Source organism: Primulina eburnea, chromosome 16, assembly GCF_022965805.1.
Source record: "Primulina eburnea isolate SZY01 chromosome 16, ASM2296580v1, whole genome shotgun sequence".
NCBI lineage: Eukaryota > Viridiplantae > Streptophyta > Magnoliopsida > Lamiales > Gesneriaceae > Primulina > Primulina eburnea.
The window spans coordinates 6,592,601-6,613,845 of record NC_133116.1 but is presented as its reverse complement, the minus strand read 5'-3'; the positions used below and the strand labels follow the sequence as shown (position 1 = coordinate 6,613,845).

Below are 21,245 nucleotides of genomic sequence, written 5' to 3'. Positions count from 1 at the left end.
TGACAATAAAAAAATTTACTTTTAAGCAAACCTGCAGAAAGAAGGCGCCAGGCTGCATGAAGCTGTCAATGCAAATGTAACCAAAGTCCACGTTGAAAGATATAGAGAAAGATCATGGATTAATAAAGATGGAATGATATCTCCATTGATATGAGTCTTTTGGGTGGTTCTAAAAGTAAAACTATGAGGGTTAAAAATCAAAGTGGACAATATCATACCAGTCCGGAGATATCCGGATTCCATTGGTCCTAACAAGTGGTATAAGTAAGGGTGGGAAAAAATACCGAACTTACCGAAAAAATCGGTATACCAAACATTTCATTGGGCTATTTTTTTTTATATTTGGGCTTTAAAATAATACCCATTTTCGGGTGATAAAATTGGAATTGGGGCACATAAATTAAATAATGGGTATTTTTATACACAAATTATATGCATGTAAATTAAATATTTTATTTACAATTGTTTTGTATAAAAAAATCGAGAGATTATATCGCAACCAATAACTCAAATATGAGTTTTCATAAAAAATTTATCATTAGTTAAAATAGTATTTTTTAAAAAGAAAATGAGTTTAAAAGAATATTATTTCTTTCCTTTTGACCTTTTTCAAATGGTAAAATTATGTTCGATCTCCTTTACAAAAATGATCCGATTCTTTGTCATCGGCATTATTTAGTGGGAAAAGGACCACATTAGCCTCCTTGGTATCGATCCTCAAGCATGCACTGATCCCATGTTCTAAAAAAAAAAGATTTTCATTCGAGGAAAAACATGAGAAAAATGTTCAATCATTTGGCACGAAAAATGTTATTGAACGAGAACTTATTAAAATAAAAGTTTAACTTTAAATTTCTTGAACACTTTTATTCTTTTTTGTAAAAATTAACTTTAAAATATTAAATATTTGATAATATTAATTTTTTTTAAAAAAAAACTCTAAAGATGCTGAAATATTCTAAATGGTTACTCTTTTTTTATAGTATTTAAACATATTGATTCTAAAATTTTGTATATTTATATGTTTTTAATGTAATGACTAATTTGATATAATTAAAATTATCATAAAATTTAAAAAATCACACTCAATATCATACTAAATCCGTGTAAAGTTTTAAAACTTGCTTGCCACGCTTCGTCTTTTTAGATACTTGCTCATCTCCCTACAAATTAAGATAAATATTTAAAGTTTATTCCTAGTACTGTCGACCAAGAGACAAAGAAGTTAATGAGGTAGGGGCCAATCAAAGAAAGAAAGAAAAAAACGTGTTGGCATATTTCGCGGGTCAACAAAGTTGGATGGAAATTGCGTAATGAAATTGTGCGCAATTTCCTGGTTCACACTGGATGATGCATCTATAAATAGATGCATCATTCGAACATTTCATTGCATCCCGTTCTGAGTTCCTCTCTTATACACATATTTGAGTGTGTTCTATAATATTTGTGAGGTGTTTTGTTCTCCTGTATTAAGAGAGTGTGTGTTCTCTTTGGAAACACAGTGAGTGAGTTGTACACCACAAAATATTATAGTGGAAATTCTTTTCATCTTGCCCGTGGTTTTTACCCTAATAATTTTTAGGGGTTTTCCACGTAAATCTCGGTGTCCAGTTTATTCTTTATTTTCGGGTTTTATTATTTCGGAATTCCGCACGTGGGACCAACAAGTGGTATCAGAGCCTTGGTTTAAAATTTCTTAAGATTCTGAGTATGCTCTGTGGTTGCAGCCTAGACTGATCTTCCACATCAGAAAAAGATTTTTTGAGATTTTTTATTTAAGGTGAGATTATTTTGTCCAGTCTATAAAATTGTTGTAGACATAATGGCGGGAAGGTACGAGATAACAAAGTTCAATGGAAGTAATTTTCTGTTGTGGAAAATAAAGATGCAAGCAATTTTAAGAAAAGAAAATTGTTTGGCGGCTATTGGAGATAGACCGGAGGAAATGGCGGACGATGTAAAGTGGAATGAGATGAGTGATAATGCTGTTGCCAATTTACACTTGGCTATAGCTGACGAAGTTTTGTCAAGTATCTCTGAGATAAAAACAGCCAAAGTTATCTGGGATACTCTGACAAAGATGTACGAGGTCAAGTCGCTACACAACATGATTTTCCTAAAGAGAAGGCTTTATACTCTTCGGATGGCGGAATCCTCATCGATGACCGACCATATCAATACACTAAATACTCTATTTGCCCAACTCACTTCCATGGGGCATAAAATAGGGGAAAATGAATGTGCAGAGCTTCTACTTCAAAGTCTACCAGATTCATACGATCAACTTATCATCAACATTACCAACAATATTCTGATGGGCTTTCTAAGATTCGACGATGTCTTAACTGCGGTTCTCGGAGAAGAAAGCCGGCGCAAGAATAAGGAAGATAGGTTGGTATCCTCAAAGCAGGCAGAGGCGTTACCGATGATAAGAGGAAGATTTATGGACCGTGACTCCAGTGGGAGCCAAAGACGAGGTAGATCAAAGTCGAGAAGTAAGAAGAAAAATATTTACTGCTTTAAATGTGGCGGTAAAGGGCACTTCAAGAGAGAGTGTACGAGTATCGATAAAAGTTCTCAAGGAAATGTGGCCAGTACTTCAGGCAGTGGTGAAATATTATTCAACGAAGCAGCAACAGTTGCGGAAGGCAGGCACAAATTTTGTGACACATGGATAATGGATTCAGGAGCGACGTGGCATATGACGTCTCGGAGAGAATGGTTCGATCATTATGAACCAATCTCAGGAGGATCTGTATTCATGGGAAATGATCATGCCTTGGAAATCGCTGGGGTCGGTACTATCAAAATTAAAATGTTTGATGGCACCATTCGCACCATACAGGAGGTACGACATGTGAAAGGACTGACGAAAAATCTTTTGTCCTTGGGACAATTGGATGACATCGGGTGCAAAACTCGGATCGAGAACGGGATCATGAAAATTGTGAAGGGCGCGCTTGTGGTTATGAAGGCGGAAAAGGTTGCTGCAAATCTGTATGTACTTTTGGGAGAAACACACAAAGAGGCAGAACTAGCTGTTGCATCAATTGGTTCAGGAGAAGAATTAACAGTGTTATGGCATAGAAAGCTCGGGCATATGTCAGAACGGGGTTTGAAAATTCTCTCAGAACGGAAGCTACTGCCGGGACTTACAAAAGTATCACTACCCTTTTGTGAGCATTGTGTTACCAGTAAACAACACAGATTAAAGTTTGGCACTTCTACTGCCAGGAGCAAAAGCATATTGGAGCTGATTCATTCGGATGTTTGGCAAGCACCGGTTGTATCCCTAGGAGGAGCGAGATACTTTGTCTCGTTCATTGATGATTTCTCTAGGAGATGTTGGGTGTATCCGATCAAGAAGAAATCAGATGTTTTCCAGATCTTCAAAGATTTCAAAGCGCGGGTTGAACTTGATTCAGAAAAGAAAATCAAGTGTCTGAGGACTGACAATGGAGGAGAATATACCAGTGACGAGTTTGATGCATTTTATCAACATGAGGGCATCAAGAGACAGTTCACGACGGCTTACACACCTCAACAGAATGGAGTGGCGGAGCGGATGAACAAGACCTTGTTGGACAGAACAAGAGCTATGTTGAGAACTGCGGGTCTAGAAAAGTCATTTTGGGCGGAGGCAGTCAAAACCGCTTGTTATATTATCAATCGTTCTCCTTCAGTGGCGATTGATCTGAAGACTCCGATGGAGATGTGGACTGGAAAGCCGACAGATTATTCTCATTTGCATACATTTGGAAGTCCGGTGTACGTTCTGTACAATGAGCAAGAAAGATCGAAGTTGGATTCGAAATCCAGAAAATGTATCTTCTTGGGCTATGCTGATGGAGTAAAGGGGTTTCGCTTGTGGGATCCTACTGTTCACAAGCTTGTCATCAGCAGGGATGTTATCTTCGAGGAAGATAAAGTAAAGGGAGACAAAGGCACACAGAATTCAGAAACTACTATTTTTCAGGTAGAAAATAAGACAGACGAAGGTCAAGTTTCTTGTGAAGCAGTACCAGAGCACGAAGAACAAGTACAAGTTGAGTCTGAGGTTTCCAATGTGAGGCAGTCAACTCGAGACAGAAGACCACCAGATTGGCTTTCAGATTATGTCACTGAAAGCAACATTGCATATTGTCTATTATCAGAGGATGGTGAGCCATCGAGTTTCTATGAGGCTACTCAAAGCTCGGAAGTATCCTTATGGATGATAGCAATGCAAGAAGAGTTGAAGGCATTAGACAGAAATAAAACTTGGGATCTTGTTACACTACCACGAGGGAGGAAAGCCATCGGTAACAGATGGGTCTATAAGATCAAGCGAGATGGCAATAATCAAGTGGAACGGTATCGTGCTAGATTGGTAGTAAAAGGGTATGCTCAGAAAGAAGGTATTGACTTCAATGAGATATTTTCTCCTGTGGTTCGGCTTACAACAGTCAGAGTAGTGTTGGCATTGTGTGCGGTGTTTGACCTACATCTAGAACAGCTAGATGTAAAAACGGCATTTCTTCATGGAGATCTTGAAGAAGAAATCTATATGCTCCAGCCAGAAGGTTTTGCGGAAAAAGGCAAAGAGAACTTGGTTTGCAGGTTGAAGAAATCTCTGTACGGTCTCAAACAGGCGCCGAGGTGTTGGTACAAGAGATTTGATTCCTATATCACGAGCCTTGGATACAACAGACTGAGTGCAGACCCTTGTACGTATTTCAAGAGGTCTGGTGATGATTATATTATTTTGCTGTTGTATGTGGACGACATGTTGGTAGCAGGCCCCAACAAAGATCAGGTCCAAGGATTGAAGGCACAGTTGGCTAGGGAATTTGATATGAAGGACTTGGGACCAGCAAACAAGATTCTAGGGATGCAAGTTCATCGAGACAGAAGTAACAGAAAGATTTGGCTTTCCCAGAAAAATTATTTGAAGAAAGTCTTGCAACGCTTCAACATGCAAGATAGTAAGCCAATTTCAACCCCTCTTCCTGTTAACTTCAAGTTATCCTCCGAAATGTGTCCTAGCAGTGAAGCAGAGAGGATGGAGATGTCTCGAGTACCGTATGCATCAGCAGTGGGAAGTTTGATGTTCGCCATGATATGTACAAGACCGGACATTGCTCAAGCAGTGGGAGCAGTTAGTCGGTATATGGCGAATCCTGGACGAGAGCATTGGAGCACTGTTAAGAGGATCCTTAGATACATTAAGGGTACCTCGAATGCTGCATTATGTTATGGAGGATCGGATTTTACACTCAGGGGCTATGTCGATTCAGATTATGCAGGTGATCCTGATAAGAGAAAATCTACTACTGGTTATGTGTTTACACTTGCCGGAGGAGCAGTAAGCTGGGTTTCAAAACTGCAGACAGTTGTGGCGTTATCTACAACAGAGGCAGAATACATGGCAGCTACTCAAGCTTGCAAGGAGGCAATATGGATTAAAAGGTTATTGGAGGAGATCGGGCACAAACAAGAGAATGTTCCTTTGTTTTGTGACAGTCAGAGTGCCTTGCACATCGCAAGGAATCCAGCCTTTCATTCCAGAACGAAACACATTGGAGTACAATTTCACTTTGTGCGAGAAGTAGTAGAAGAAGGAAGCGTGGATATGCAGAAGATCCATACGAAGGATAACATAGCTGATTTTCTGACCAAGCCAGTGAACACTGATAAGTTTGAGTGGTGTAGATCCTCAAGTGGTCTAGCAGAAACGTAAGCAGCAGGGAATGGCAAGATTGAAAGGATATGTGGAGATGTGTTTGATTCTCAATCAAATCTCCAAGTGGGAGAAATGTCGACCAAGAGACAAAGAAGTTAATGAGGTAGGGGCCAATCAAAGAAAGAAAGAAAAAAACGTGTTGGCATATTTCGCGGGTCAACAAAGTTGGATGGAAATTGCGTAATGAAATTGTGCGCAATTTCCTGGTTCACACTGGATGATGCATCTATAAATAGATGCATCATTCGAACATTTCATTGCATCCCGTTCTGAGTTCCTCTCTTATACACATATTTGAGTGTGTTCTATAATATTTGTGAGGTGTTTTGTTCTCCTGTATTAAGAGAGTGTGTGTTCTCTTTGGAAACACAGTGAGTGAGTTGTACACCACAAAATATTATAGTGGAAATTCTTTTCATCTTGCCCGTGGTTTTTACCCTAATAATTTTTAGGGGTTTTCCACGTAAATCTCGGTGTCCAGTTTATTCTTTATTTTCGGGTTTTATTATTTCGGAATTCCGCACGTGGGACCAACAAGTACTGCGTAGAAGCACTCTTTTACTAAATAATAATATATAAACTATATATCCTCTCAAGTATTCCCAAAACTATACATGATGAAAAATGACCATATAAAAAATAATTATTATAAATGATCACATCATTATAATATAAAATATTATTATAATTAATTATATATATATATATATATATATATATATATATAATCTCCAAATATTTGCATAAATAGACAAAGAAAATTATAAAATATAATATATATGTAAGAATATATTATATACGAGTTTGTTTTATATACTACACCGAGGCAAAAACTTGTGTGAGACGGTCTCACGGATCGTATTTGTGAGACGGATCTCTTATTTGGGTCATCCATGAAAATGTATTACTTTTATTGTGGATATGGGTAGGGTTGATCCATCTCACAGATTAAAATCCGTTAGACGGTCTCACATAAGACTCACTCCTACACCGAAGTATTACTCTCTTTATGTTTTCTTATAAGATAATCGATTTATCATCGTGTATAAAAATACACCGACAGTAACATTTTCGGGCTAAAAACTTAGCCAGTATACATGTTTATTTATGTCAACCTTAAAATCCCACTTCTCCACTACTCTTGCTATATTGCATGTGTTTACTTATCCCTTCAACATGAAGTGGAGGATACTTTGCACCATTCTTCTCATACTTCTCCCCACCTTAATCTCCTCACAAACATGTCACAAAACCTGCGGCACGATCCCAATCAAATACCCATTCGGCACGGGCACCGGCTGTGGCAATCCACGCTTCCTCCCATATGTAACCTGCACCGAACAGCGCCTCACGTTCTCAACTCACACAGGCTGCTACACGGTCACTTCTATCGACTACACCAACCAAATCATCTACATTTCTGATACCGCCATGTCCACTTGCTCATGTATCCTGCCAAGCAAAGGCTTCGGCCTCGACTGGGACGCCCCCTTCTCCTTCCACGACAAAACAGTCGTCGCTTTGCTTGAATGCTCCACCGATCTGAAAGAAAAAGGGTCGTCTACTTCCTTATGTGACCCTCAGGGCTCATCTATTTGCAGCCTACTGTATTCTTGTGGAGCGATCAGTAGGGTTAGTTTGCCTGGGTCCACTTGCTGCGTGTACACGCCGGTAAATCTTGGCCCTTCATTTGAAATGGACTTGCCGAAGCTGCAGTGTTCATCCTATTCGGCTTTGTATGGATTCAACGGGGAAGAATACGATCCCGAGGTATGGAACTACGGTTTGGCGCTGAAGTATAAGTTCAGTTTCGATAACGATTATCCTGTGTTGTGCACGAGCTGCGAAAAGAGTAATGGAGTTTGTGGATACAACGACGACGAATCCAAGTCGTTCGCCTGCAATTGTCCCGGTGGATTGAATACATCGACAGATTGTTTTTACGTGGGATCTTGGAGCCATGGGTCAAGATTTCTCCCCTGGAAAATTACTGGTAATTAAGATATATAGTTATATATAACCGTTATTAAAGATTAATACTTTTACATTTAATTTCCTTTAATATTTCTAGAAAAAAGTAAGGAATCTAAATCATTCCAATTAATTTAACAGGGCTTCTATGGATGTTTTCATCGGCTTGGTTCTTCTCAATACTGAACTTCATGTGACAGTGTTACCCTAGCTCGGAGGTAATTTCAAATTACAATATTGTGAAGGGAGAGTTGTGTTCTCTGTTGTTTGTAGATTTGTTTGTTTTTACTTCCAATAAGAATGATCGTTATTTATCTTGTTAACTTTGTAAGAGACATCCTATTCAATATTAAGCTACAAGGCTCGTGAATCGTTCAACTCGAATTCGATTGATCGTACGAGGATTCGTATCATACAAAATATTGTACCTAAAAACTAGTCGATTTCTAATTAGATTAACTTTAAACTAACTCAATTAGTGACTCGAGTTCGACTTCAAAACAAACGTGGAATCGACATGAAATACGAGGGTAGCCAAAGCTATATATATGTATATCTCTATACATACATATATATATATATATACATACATATATATATATATAATGTAGCTAGCTAGAAATAAATGGAGATGGAACGAATCAACTTTCATGACAAGATTGGAAGCAAAAGGAATGCCTTGGGGAATAAATTCTTTCATTAAAGAGAATCGCTTTATCTTGCAAGTGTTCTTCCTTTGTCCCAAAGTAAAATTCCATATATACATGGCCGCACAACATGTAAACCATATACAACATATTCGGACCAGGATCCTCTACTTTGTGGCTTCCCCACGGTAGAAGATGTCGTGCCACGATTTTTTTTTTTAAAAAAAGCTTTTATATATATTTTTTTAAATTTTTTTATCATTTTTTGGATTTTTTGTTTTATTCTTTTTTTACTCCCACTCAAAATTTTTATTTTCAAATATTTTTTGCTCTTTTTAAAATATATTATAATTTGTTTCCCTCTTTTTTATTTGTAGAAGCAAGTGTTTACCACATTAATGAAAATTCGATGTTTTTTGATAGAATTGATTGATGACGAAAACAAAATACAAATTTTTAATCTTGTTCGAGTATCAATTAAAATGGACTGAATCAAGCATGCTGAAAAGAACTAAAATTGAAATATAAAATATGTTTTACTTTTAAAACAAACGAGGTAAACAAAATGTCAAAAAAAGAATCAAAAATAGAAAGAAAAAAATAATTATAATATATTTTAAAAAAAAGCAAAAAAATATTTAAAAATGAAAATTTTGAGTGAAAGTAAAAGAAAGATTAAAACAAAAAAATCCAAAAAAATGAAAAAAATAAAAAAATATATATAAGCTTTAAAAAAAAAAAAAACTTTATGACACAGCATCCCCTACTGTGAGGATGCCACAGTAGAGGATCCTGGTCCATATTATCACCGATCTGAATATATAGGCCCACATCTTTCTTTTTTCTTTTTTCTTTTTCTTTTTTCTTTTTTAAATATTTTAAATTTTAATTTTTTATTGTTTCCTCAATTTATTTATTTTTTCCGAAACAATTTATTATTTTATCATTTGTGATATAGTTTTTTTTTTATTTAATCATGGATTGGACCCTTATGGAATGTAGACATTAGTTGATTGAGAATCTGAGATGACAAAATTGGGCTCCATATCTACATAACAGAGTGTATTTTGGGCTGAGAGTGAAATATATGGGCTTTTCTATCATATGTTCATTAATTTATAATGTAAAACAGAAAATTTTCACTTCTTCGAAAATTTATGCTGTATCCAACTCTAGTTTTACCTATAAATATGATATTTATGGAAGAAAGTACATTTTTGCAACGAAATTTTACGAAAAGTTGTGTGTGTATGTTGCTCGAGTAGAATTTTCGTAAGACGGTTTCACATATCTTTATTTTTTAGACGAGTCAACTCTGCTTATATTTGGCATAAAAAGTAATATTTTTGCACGCGTCACCTATGAAATTGTCTCACAAAATTGATCTGTAAAACCGTTTCATAATAGTTTTTTTTATGTTCGTGATTTTACATGACCAATAACATTTGAAAATGTCATCTTTCACAAATTAAGGATTGGATTGATTTTCGATACGTTGAAGATACAAATACCTTTTGGTTATCATGGGAAAAAAATATTAGAAGTCGTGCTTGTCCTTTTTTCTTGATTCATGACTCCGTCACAATATTTGTCACTTGTGGTACAGTGATATAAACATCTCCAAATAAGAGTTGAATTTCATCTCATATCATAACGAGAAAACTTCCTATCATCAATGTAATAATAAAGAAAGATAAATTACAAAGGTTTAGATAATTTGTGGTTACAAAAGAAAGATAAATTACAAATTACAAATCAATGTTATGTCTGGTATATTTACTCGTTTGTGTAATTTTGGACATCCCAATATTTTTATTTGAATTCAGAACAACAATTGATGTTTTTGTATAAAATCATACGAAATATGACAGTCCAGTGTAGCATAGACGGGCTCATAAATCATATGGTTGGCGGATTGAACGTACATTGTTAGTCCCGGCCCAAAACCCCATCACTTTTTTTGTCACATGCTAGTATTTTAATATGAAAGTGAGAGGACTTGATAAATTTACATGCAATATACCGATATTGACGCGGTTGGCAACCTATATATCTCAATTCGAACCTCGAAGATTTCTTATATTCCTCGAGGGGCAAAACATATTATTTTTTTTATATAAAAAAATAATAAAAAATCAATACGTATGTAAAAAAAAATATGTTAAAGGGAGCGACCGCAACTCTCCAGGCATAAGTTTTCGTTTAGTCGATTTATGAAAATTAAAATAAAATTTATAACAAGTTTTATTTGAAGGTAGGGGTGTCAAAATCAGACACGACCCATTAACTCGATATTGTTCAACCAAAAAAATAAGGTTTGGGTTTGAGGTTTTCAGGTTCGGGTCAGATCGGGTTGGACCCGATAGCTGACACGAAAAAAATGATCGGGTTGGGTAGGGTTGGGTTCGGTTGACCCGAAAATTTAATTTTTTTAAAAAATATATATAATTAATAAATATTGCCTACATTTTTTATATATTTTATTGTATATTTATATTATGAATTTTCATGATTTAATATTTATTTTGAAACATTTTTTTATTTTTTAAAATAATTGTTTATTTGATTTAGTAAATATACTTTATTTTTCTACGATTAGACTTTTAAATTTAAATCATATATATGAGAGAGATTTTGATATAATATGTTTAAATTAAAATATTATTATTATATTTTAAATTTTATACGTGTAGATCGGATTATACGGATTTTATACGTGTAGATCGGATTGGATTATAAAATTAAATCATATCAGATCGGGTTATACAGGTTGATCGGATTGATTCGGGTTCAGGTTCGAGTTGAGAGTTTTCGGGTTGGCTCGGGTTCGGATTGGGTTCAAATTAAGCAATTTTTGAATAGTATTATTACTCGACTCGACCTGACCCGACCCACCCTAATTGATACACTATTTGAGAGATCCCAGTGAAACATTAGCTACTATAGCTGTAGCGAGCCGTGTAGATAATAGCACTTAACAAACTTTGGCACACTTTAAAGCATTGTGTAAAATGTAGTTCACCAATTAATTAATCCAACATAAACTTTGTAGGACTGATATTTTTAGTAAAGTGACAAACGTTCAGTCATACAACTGATATCAAAGTCACGGATTTGATTCTCATGTATTGCAAGAAGTCTAATTATTGAGAGGGTGGTTGTGAGATGCAATAATTGTCTCTGCTAAGTAGAGCAATCGAAACATGACATTTGAGCTGTTGTAGGATTTAAAAAAAATGAGTTATATCATCATCACTAATTATAACTTTTGATAAAACGACAAACGCCACAAATTATATATTACAATATAATTTAATTTAAAAAATCGAACTTATATCCACTCAAAATTTGAACATCGCGAGGTTGAAATCAATAGTCCCTATTTAACTTAGAGAAGCACATGCACGAGTAATGGACCGAAAACCATCGTAAAACAAGCCCTTTTGACCTCTTGGATATTAAATCTCACCAATCAACTTTGGGACTAAAGTACCTCAATTGCATTACCATTTTAGGCAGCTCGTCACATGGCATGTCTTTTTTGTCCTAAATTTTTGATGCTACTAGGCACGATTTACACGTTGTAATTTTCCAATTAAACGAGAAAAAAAACATTGACACGACGAGAGTCGCAGATACGTATACTATAAAATTATGTGTTACCCAAGTTAAAAAAAAAATAGAAAATTTAACTTGAAAAAAAAAACTGCCAAAATCAAGAAAACTTACATATACTTAAACACTGTTATCTTATTAACAGAAGGTTGTCATTAAAATGGTCATGTTCCCTCATTTGGTCCACTTGAAATTGCCAATGAACAATTTAAGATATGTGATCATGATAGACCACTGTATTATATATCAAAATGGAAATTAGAATATCGATGATTTATAGCAGCACATCAGATAGAGTCAAGATCTCAAATTCGAAACGACTTGTATCTCGATGACTTATACTTCATATGACACCAATAACTCAAATTTTTTGAGATTAAATATCATATTCAAAACTCACTTTATAACAAACATCTTCTCGTCTCGAAAACAAATTGTCGCACGGCTCTTTAAAACATTTAATTTTGACTAATTGACAAAAAAAATGCATACTAAAATGTACAATTCGATTTCGAAATAATAGTAATAATAATAAATCAAAGTAAGTAGGCATTGATCTTTATATGGATAATGGGTGTCTACCTATATTTGGTAAGAAATAGTGAAAGTTCGGCGCAGTGACAGCCTTAAGAATCTTTTTTACCTCATCATTGCTTCATCACTTCGAAAAAGGTGTAATAGTAATCGGGCAGCATCGCCACTATTGCTAGCCTATAAATAAAAACTTTTTTTTTTCATTTCTATTAAAAATCACGATTAAAAATAATAACCATAAATCATAATATATATGTAATACAGTTATTTTTTGGCAATAACCGATCCATCCTGTCGGAACCGCTTGCCAATTGTCATATTATTCGGCGCATGATTGTAATAATAGGTAAAAAAAATATACTACAAATATTTTGTTTGAAATTTGGAATATATATTTAAAAAAAAAATCCAACATAGTGCAAATGTCATTTTTTTTGTTAGTGTCTTGTTTTGCTCAATTGTTAACTTGATTTTAAATCTTGATTATTTTTTTATCTGGTTATATTTTATATGATTTGAAATGTATTTTTATATTTGAAATATATTTTATTGTTATTGTTTTGGAATCAGTTTGAATATACGTTATAATATTTTACATTAAATTTGATCATTCGTAGAAAAATTGCAAACCAAATGTAACCACTCAAAACCATTCAAAAATAAAATGTATTTTATTTTAAATGTAGGGTATATCGATTTATTAAAATATATAAATAATAGTAATAGTATAATTTAAACCACTCAAATATTTTAAACAATACAACTATTCAAGCGTCATGTTTCGATTATTCTACCGTCAAGGATAATTATTGCACTTCAACAATCTCTCTCACAATAATCAATTCTTGCCATCGATGAGAATCAAACTCGTAAACTTGACTATGATATCAATTTTATGATAGAGTATTTGTCGTTTTACAGTGCAACTCAAATTTTTTAAACTGTACGTAAACTTAAACGTAACTTTTACATCTTTTATATTGTTCTATTTAGGTTCCAGCCAGGACAATTATTGCACTTTATCACGAAGAAATATATATTTTGCTAAAATAATGAAAAATAAAGTGAAAATATATCCTCTTCGTCCCAAATATATAAAATCGTTTGTTTTTCCAAAAAATAATAATAAAATCATTGGAAAAACAAAATTTACAAACAAACATCTCATTTTATCATTATTTAATTCGTTTGAAAAATAATTGCACATTTTCCAAAACTTAGCAAACAGATACATAATTGTAAAAAATAAGAAAAAATGCTACTAAAAATAGAAACTATACTACATATATGGGCACTAATGAAAAAGTAAAATTAAAAATGTATAACTGAGGCTAAAGCTCTCAAACGGACCATACCACCCCCGCCTTGACATGTCAGTAATCAGGGCGGGGCGCGAAAATTTCAACATGCGGTCCAAATGGACTGACTTACTTAGATCGTCTTTAAATGAACAATAAATTAATAACCTGTTGGGTGCAATAATTGTCCTTGCTTGGTAGAGCAATCGAACCATGGTGCTTGTGCTGCTGTGCGGTTTAAAAGATTTGAGTTGCACCATTACCATTAGCTATAGCTTTTGGTAAAGCGGTAAGCACTCGGTCCTACAATTGGTATCAGAGCCAAGGTCATGGGTTCGATTCCCATTGATTGCAAGGAGTGCAATTATTGGGAGGGAGATTGTTGGGTGCAATAATTGTCCTTGCTTGGTAGAGCGATCGAACCATGGTGCTTGTGTTGCTGTGCGGTTTAAAAGATTTGAGTTGCACAATTACCATTAGCTATAGCTTTTGGTAAAGCGGTAAGCACTCGGTCCTACATAACCCAACTCGTCTATTTTCATGGCGTGACAATCTAGCTCGATGGGCCTAACTCCATTCAAATGCGCTAATTGAGATGGAGGGTGATATCCCATGGGCTCCCTAGGACGGATTACATCTTGGAGGCCCAGACCACATTTGGGTGGGAAGCCCATCAGGGCTCAGGTATTCTCCAATAATTATCAGGTTTGAGCATACAGTCGATTCATTCAGTATATTGTTTTCAGCAGCACCCTTAGCTGCTCTCCCCATATATCCTCAGTCACTGACTTGAGCGTCGGAGAGGCTACGCCAGGACACCCTCCTGGCCCCTTCTAACGATCTTATTTGTGATTTCAGGCTCATAGTAATTTCATAACCTGCATCTGTACTAGTGACACTTGGCGCCATCTGTGAGAAACTTTGAGTTGAGACGTAGAGATGGTAGGGAAGAGAGGGAGTGGACGAGCCACCTCAGCATCATCGCGTCCTCGGAGGGGACCCGAACCATCTCATGCTGAGACAAGACAGGAACAACCGCATCTTGAGACGAGACAGGAACAACCTCGTCAAGAGACAAGAGCTGAGCAGCTCCTTCAGGAGACATGGGTCGAGCAAACTCGTCCCAATGAGAATGTGGGAAACTTGACCCTGGAATGGTTGGGCCAATTTATCACCAGGGCAGTGGATGAGGCAATGAAGAGGAATCAAGAGTCTATATTTGTAGAGGAACAGGCCGTCCGTCAGGAGCATTAAAAAAATGTTGAAGTCCACCAGAGTAGGGTTGAAGAGACGCATCCCCTCCAAAGTGGGGAAATTAGTGAGATGGGGGAGATGTGGAAGGAGATACGGAAGTTGAGGGAGCAGGTAGGAAGCAGGGTGCCGGTACCCAAGAAAGGAAGCCCTTTTTTACTAGCCATCTTGAAAGAAAGGCTTCCTCCACATTTCCGACAATCAAACGTTGGAGAATATGATAGACATACAGACACCGAAGAACACTTGGGGAGATTTGAGAATGCGGCTCTGTTGCACCAATATTCAGATGGAGTCAGGTGCATGGTGTTTCTGGGCACGTTGGTGAGGTTAGCACAGCAATGGTTTAATACCCTGCAGCCCAACTCCATACACTCTTTTGAGGATTTTGCTTCAGCTTTCTTGAACTGATTTTCCAGCATCAAGAGGCACCAGAAGAATTATTTGAGTCTGTTTGTGATGAAACAACAAGAGGATGAAACTTTGCGAGAATTTGTCCAGCGTTTCAACAGTGCAGCGCTGGAAATACCAGTGACTACCCCTGACATCATGATAAGTGCCTTCACATAAGGACTGAGGGGATGAGAGTTTTTCAAGTCGCTGGTCAAGAAGCCTCCGTCGAGCTATGATGATCTGTTGGCTCGAGCTGAGAAATATGTAAACTTGGAAGATGCTCAACGGTACAGAAGGATGGAGAACTGGCCCGGAGGAAGTAGAGTTGTGGGAGCGGAGAAAAGAGGAAGGAAGAGGGGTACGGGGGAAAGAGAGGAGGACATAACTAGACGTAGAGGAAAATTCTCATCACATGTTCCCCTGGATATGAGTCATGAAGAGGTGATGGAGGTGAGTGAGCCCGCAGGGAGGTGAGAGAAGTCATGAAGGGTTGAGTGCAGTGCCATATTTCCTTCGCGGGACAAGCGAGAAGGATCTGCATCTAGGAGTCGACCAAGGTCTCGCCCGTCTCGTAGACGTGGTCAAGGCCCTCCATGGATAAATCAGGGGGTTGGGGAGCAGAGAGACGAAGGTCGAGGTCAAGATGTCCTTCAGGAGCCCGTCGAACCGAGGAGGAGAACGAATGAGGATAACCACCCTACGAGAGGAATGATCCATATGATCTCGGGCGGTTTTACTGATGGAGATTCTAGGCGAGCTTGGAAAGCACATGGGAGAAGGTTGGAGAACTTCGAGATATCTAGGGGTGCAGACTTACCGCAAGACCCCATCATCAGCTTTAGGCCGGAAGACCTCCGAGGCGTTGTGACTCCACATAACGATGCCTTGGTGGTGACGGCCACCATTGTCAATTATGATGTTGCAAGGATATTTATTGATAATAGAAGCTCCGTGAGCGTCTTGTTCAAGAGCACGTTGGATCAAATGCAGGTGGAAGGATTTGAGTTTGAGCCGGTCTCCACCCCGCTATATGGGTTTGCAGGACACGCCATCCCGCCTTTGAGTCAGATTGTGCTTCTCCTATCCCTGGGGACTGATCCCCGGTGGGTAACAAAAATGATAGCGTTCACCGTGGTAGATACCCTTTCAGTGTATAATGGATTTCTAGGATGACCAACTCTGAAGGATTTCAGAGTCGTAGCTTCCACTTGCTAAGGCATCGCCTAGCAGATGAGCAGAATTTGGGAGAAGAAAAAATCTATTTTCCTGCTAAGGCATCCCCTAGCAGAGGAGCAGAATAGAGGAGGAGAAGTTAAATTTTCCAGTTAAGGAATTGCCTAGCAGAGGAGCAGAGTTTGGCCAGAGAAAAATTAAATTTTTCTGCTAAGGCGTCGCCTAGCAGAGGAGCAGAGTGGAGGAAAACTGCTAAAGCATCGCCTAGCAGAGGAGCAGAGTGGAGGAGGAGAATTAAATTTTCTTGCTAAGGCATCGCCTAGCAGAGGAACAGAGTTTGGCCGAAGAAAAATTAAAATTTCTTGCTAAGGCGTCGCCTAGCAGAGGAGCAGAGTGGAGGAGAAGAATTTTATTTTCCTGCTAAGGCATCGCCTAGCAGAGGAGCAGAGTGGAGGATGATATTAAATTTTATTTTTCCTGCTAAAACATCGCCTAGCAGAGGAGCAGAGTTTGGCCGGAGAAAAATTAAATTTTCATGCTAAGGAGTCGCCTAGCAGAGGAGCAGAGTGGAGGAGAAGAATTTTATTTCCTGCTAAGGCATCGCCTAGCAGAGGAGCAGAGTTGAGGAGGAGAATTAAATTTTATTTCTCCTACTAAGGCATCGCCTAACGGAGGAGCAGAGTGGAGTAGAGACAAAATTAATTTTTCCTGCTAAGGCATCGCCAAGCAGAGGAGCAGAGTTGGGAAAGAGAAAAATTTTATTTTCCTGCTAAAGCGTCGCCTAGTAGAGGAGCAGTGGCAGCGATGGGAAAAATTTTATTTTCCTTCAAAGGCATCGCCTAACAGAGGAGCAGAGTTTGGGAGGAGAAAAATGTTATTTTCCTAATATAGCGTCGCTTAACCGAAGAGTTAGAGGGTGAGGGTTAAGAATTTTTATTTTCCTGCTAAGGCCCGGCATAGCAGAGGAGTTTGAGATGATGAGGTGAGAGTTTGATTTTTCTTGCTAAGACCCGGCTTAGCAGAGGAGTTACGAGATGATGCGGTGAGAGTTTTATTTTTCTGCTAAGGCATCGACTAACAGTGAAGTTAGAGGGGAGGAGGTTGAAGTTTTATTCTTCCTACTAAGGACTATTCTAGCAGAGGAGTCTAGGGCACGGGGAAGTGAGAATTATTTTTCTTCAAAAGCTTAGTAGAGGACCTTGAATACGGGGGCGACGAGGGCAGAAGGTGTTAGAAAATTTTATTTGGTTCGTCGATAATGAATTATGTTTGCCGCTGCGAAAATTACGCCCCTAAAAGCTCTTCAGAAACAATCATTCACAAGAGAATATCTCCATTGTAACCTCTTCGAAATAAAAATCTCAACATGCTTGGGCGGTGGCTTACGAGGGCGAGCGTGGCGGTGGTGACTGGGCGAACACGAGGGCGTCAGGGGAGCTCGGGCGAGGGGCGAGTGTGGCGTCAGGGCAACTCGAGCGAGTGGCGAGCATGGTGGAAGCATGTTGAGGGTGGCTTGAGGCGCTCGTGCGGGATCTGGGCGAGCGTGGCGAAGGCGCTTGGACGGATGCTGGGTGAGCGTGGCGAGTGTGGCGTCCCGAGCGCTCGGGCACTGGGCGAGCGTGGCTGAGGCGCTCGCTTGGGCGCTGGGCGAGCGTGGCAGGGGTGAGGGGCGAGCATTGCGGAGGCGCTCGACGGGCACTGGGTGAGCGTGGCAGGGGCGAGTGTGGCGGAAGCGATCGGGCGGACGATGGGTGAGCGTGGCTCCGGCGCTGGGCGAGCGTGGTGAAGGCGCTCGGACGGATGCTGGTTGAGCGTGGCGAGTGTGGCGTCTGGGGCGCTCAGGCGAGGGGCGAGCGCGGTGGAGGCGCTCGGGCACTGAGCGAGCGTGGCTGAGGCGCTCGTGCGGGCGCTGGTCGAGCATAGTAGGGGCGAGCATTGCGGAGGCGTTTGGACGGGCACTGGGCGAGCGTGGCGGAAGCGCTCGGGCGGACGTTGGGCGAGCTTGGCGGAGTCGCTCGCGCGGGCGTTGGGCGAGCACGGCAGGGGCGAGGGCTCGGCGGCATCGGGCGAGCTCACGAGCGCAGTTGTAGGGAGAAGAAGGTGGGTTGCGATGGTGGAACGTATGTGAATTGCAGAAGAAATTATGTAGGAGAGAAGTGAAATTGAACATGATTGCGACTTGATTTGTTTCCAAATTTCTGGAGACTGATAGATGGCTCGAAGGAAATGCACAACTCGCACCTGGTAACCCGAGGACATCACAACTAATCGAACTTCGAACCTGCGTTCGACTCGGCCGGAGGAGACTGGTGATATCCCATAGGCCCCCTATGCCCGGGTTACATCTTGGAGGCCCAGACCACATTTGGGTGGGAAGCCCATCAGGGCCCAGGTATTCTCCTATTAATACCAGGTTTGAGCATATAGTTGATTCATTCAATATATTGTTTTCAGAAGCACCCTTAGCCCTATATATCCTCAGTCACTGACTTGAGTGTCGAAGGGCCTACGGTAGGACACCTTCATTACCCCTTCTAATGATCTTATTTGTGATTTCAGGCTCAGATTAATTTCATAACCTGCGTCTGTACTAGTGACACTTGCTGGAATCGGACCCTAAATTTGTGAGTATCAGAGGGGATAACAAACTTTTTAAATACCACTATAATACAGGAAATATTTCTTGAACATAATAGAGAAAAGGTACAATAATCATTTATAATCACTAAGCTACTTTATTTTTGTCCTAACCAGATATTTAATAAAAAAAAGCTTGTTCTTAATTACCTTTAAAATTTATGGTAAAATATAACTTAAGTGTAATTATATGATCGATTAATTTCATTACTAATATTAACATTGAAACAATCGTGAAGTAATTAATCAAGTGGCTAGTAAATCAACTCGATATCATAATTAACATGTTATTTCTCATTTTAAACACTAGTTTTAAATTTTTGTTATTATAGGAATCATGTTTTATCGATATCATAATTAACATGCTATTTCTCATTTTAAACACTGTTTTAAATTTTTGTTATTATAGGAATCATGTTTTATTGATTTATTCTCCAGTCTGCCATAAAATAATAATGCGTTACTCTTGTGAGCAAACAAATTATATCAACGGCGAGAATATAATATATTCTTGGCAGACATCTATATGTACTATATTATTAAGTGTGAGACCTTTAGAGTAACTACTTTAGAAATATTTAATTCTATATTTATCTTTTTTACCCTACTAAAAACCTTCTCAAATCACTCTATATTTTACACAAGAAAAAATCTAAACAAATCTTCCTTTTTTAAATTGAACAACTCTTATAAGTTGAAAATAATTTCGTGTTAATTGTTTATATTATCTAATCAAATTAAAAATAATAATAATATCACATACATTACGTGTGTATCTTTTAGTAATATTCATGATACCACATACACGATTTGGGGTGAATAAAACATACGTTTAACGAAGAGGGATTGTGACAAGTGTGTATATGATGATAAGGATAATTTCGCACATCAATTGTTTTAATAACTTGTGTGTGTATATATGTAGTTATCATATATATTTGGTGGGATTTTTAAAATTTTTGGATGAAATAATGTTATTAATTTTCATAAGGATAACATTATATTTTTGGTCATATAATTTGTACATTTTTCATTTTTTCTCATGTTATCGGATATTCACGATTTTAATCCAGTAACTAGCGTTTTTCCCTTCAATTTTAGTATTTTTCACCTGAGTATTGACATGACATCCAATATATCATTAATGTTTAGTGTTACATAAGTCTTTCCAACACAACATCAACATTCTGATGAGAAATGAATAAATTCTTATTTTCTTATATATTGAAATATAACATGGCAAAAAATATATATAATTTTCTTTACGAGAAATTGGAGTGTCCAACAACAATTATGGACTACCAAAAACGAAAATTTCGACAAACGTATTTATTGATATGGACTATCAATACGCTAGAAATAATAATTAATGTAAATACAAGTTCATTAACTTATTTTTTAAAAAATATCAGTTTCTAATTCATAATTTTTTTTACCCAAGTACTCGAAATATTTCATCTATATAACATGTGCAATAATCAAGTAGACTTCACTCGAAAGTAGATGTTGAACTGAAGTAGTCACATATGACAAAAACTTGTGTGAGACGGTCTCATGGGTCGTATTTGTGAGACGGATCTCTTATTTGGGTCACCCATGAAAAAGTACTTTTTATGCTAAGAGTATTACTTTTTATTGTGAATATGGGTAGAGTTGACCCGTATCACAGATTATGATCCGTGAGACAGTCTCACATGAGACTCACTCGTCACATATTATCAAGACTCGTATCCGTATCCTTAAGATTTAAGAGTAGAATTTGTCTATCAAGTGATTTTTTAGTTCGATTCTTCGAGAAAAATCCAAGTCTACTTGAATTTGTGTGTGTGTGTGTGTATATTTATCCGCATTCATTATCCATCAACATTACATAATAATATTATGCTTAAAGAGCTTAATCCCGAATCTTAAGATATCATTATCACTAACCTTTTAACTAATACACCCGTAATCATTAGCCCCGAAAATCATAATCAACTTTCCCCGTTAGACCTTTCTCGGATT

At 37.7% G+C, this 21,245-nt stretch overlaps 2 protein-coding genes across 2 annotated transcripts; both read left to right on the top strand.

Moving 5' to 3' along the window:
- Positions 1 to 6,798: 6,798 nt before the first annotated feature.
- On the top strand, positions 6,799 to 8,077 carry LOC140816373 (uncharacterized). The gene is made up of 2 exons (XM_073175595.1): positions 6,799 to 7,715; positions 7,835 to 8,077. The coding sequence occupies exons 1-2, from the start codon at positions 6,830 to 6,832 to the stop codon at positions 7,888 to 7,890; spliced, it is 942 nt and encodes a 313-aa protein (XP_073031696.1). The 5' UTR covers positions 6,799 to 6,829; the 3' UTR covers positions 7,891 to 8,077.
- A 7,033-nt stretch (positions 8,078 to 15,110) lies between these two features.
- LOC140817363 (uncharacterized) lies at positions 15,111 to 16,604 on the top strand. The gene is made up of 4 exons (XM_073177017.1): positions 15,111 to 15,367; positions 15,458 to 15,569; positions 15,636 to 15,881; positions 15,957 to 16,604. Exons 1-4 carry the CDS (start codon positions 15,111 to 15,113, stop codon positions 16,602 to 16,604), a joined length of 1,263 nt encoding a protein of 420 aa, XP_073033118.1.
- The last annotated feature ends 4,641 nt before the right edge of the window (positions 16,605 to 21,245 follow it).

Coding starts and splice junctions, on each gene's coding strand:
- LOC140816373 (XM_073175595.1), top strand. CDS start 6,830: ATGTCAACCTTAAAATCCCACTTCTCCACTACTCTTGCTATATTGCAT. Junction 7,716..7,834: donor TCTCCCCTGGAAAATTACTG/GTAATTAAGATA, acceptor TTAATTTAACAG/GGCTTCTATGGATGTTTTCA.
- LOC140817363 (XM_073177017.1), top strand. CDS start 15,111: ATGGGGGAGATGTGGAAGGAGATACGGAAGTTGAGGGAGCAGGTAGGA. Junction 15,368..15,457: donor TTTCTGGGCACGTTGGTGAG/GTTAGCACAGCA, acceptor CTGATTTTCCAG/CATCAAGAGGCACCAGAAGA. Junction 15,570..15,635: donor GTGCAGCGCTGGAAATACCA/GTGACTACCCCT, acceptor GAGTTTTTCAAG/TCGCTGGTCAAGAAGCCTCC.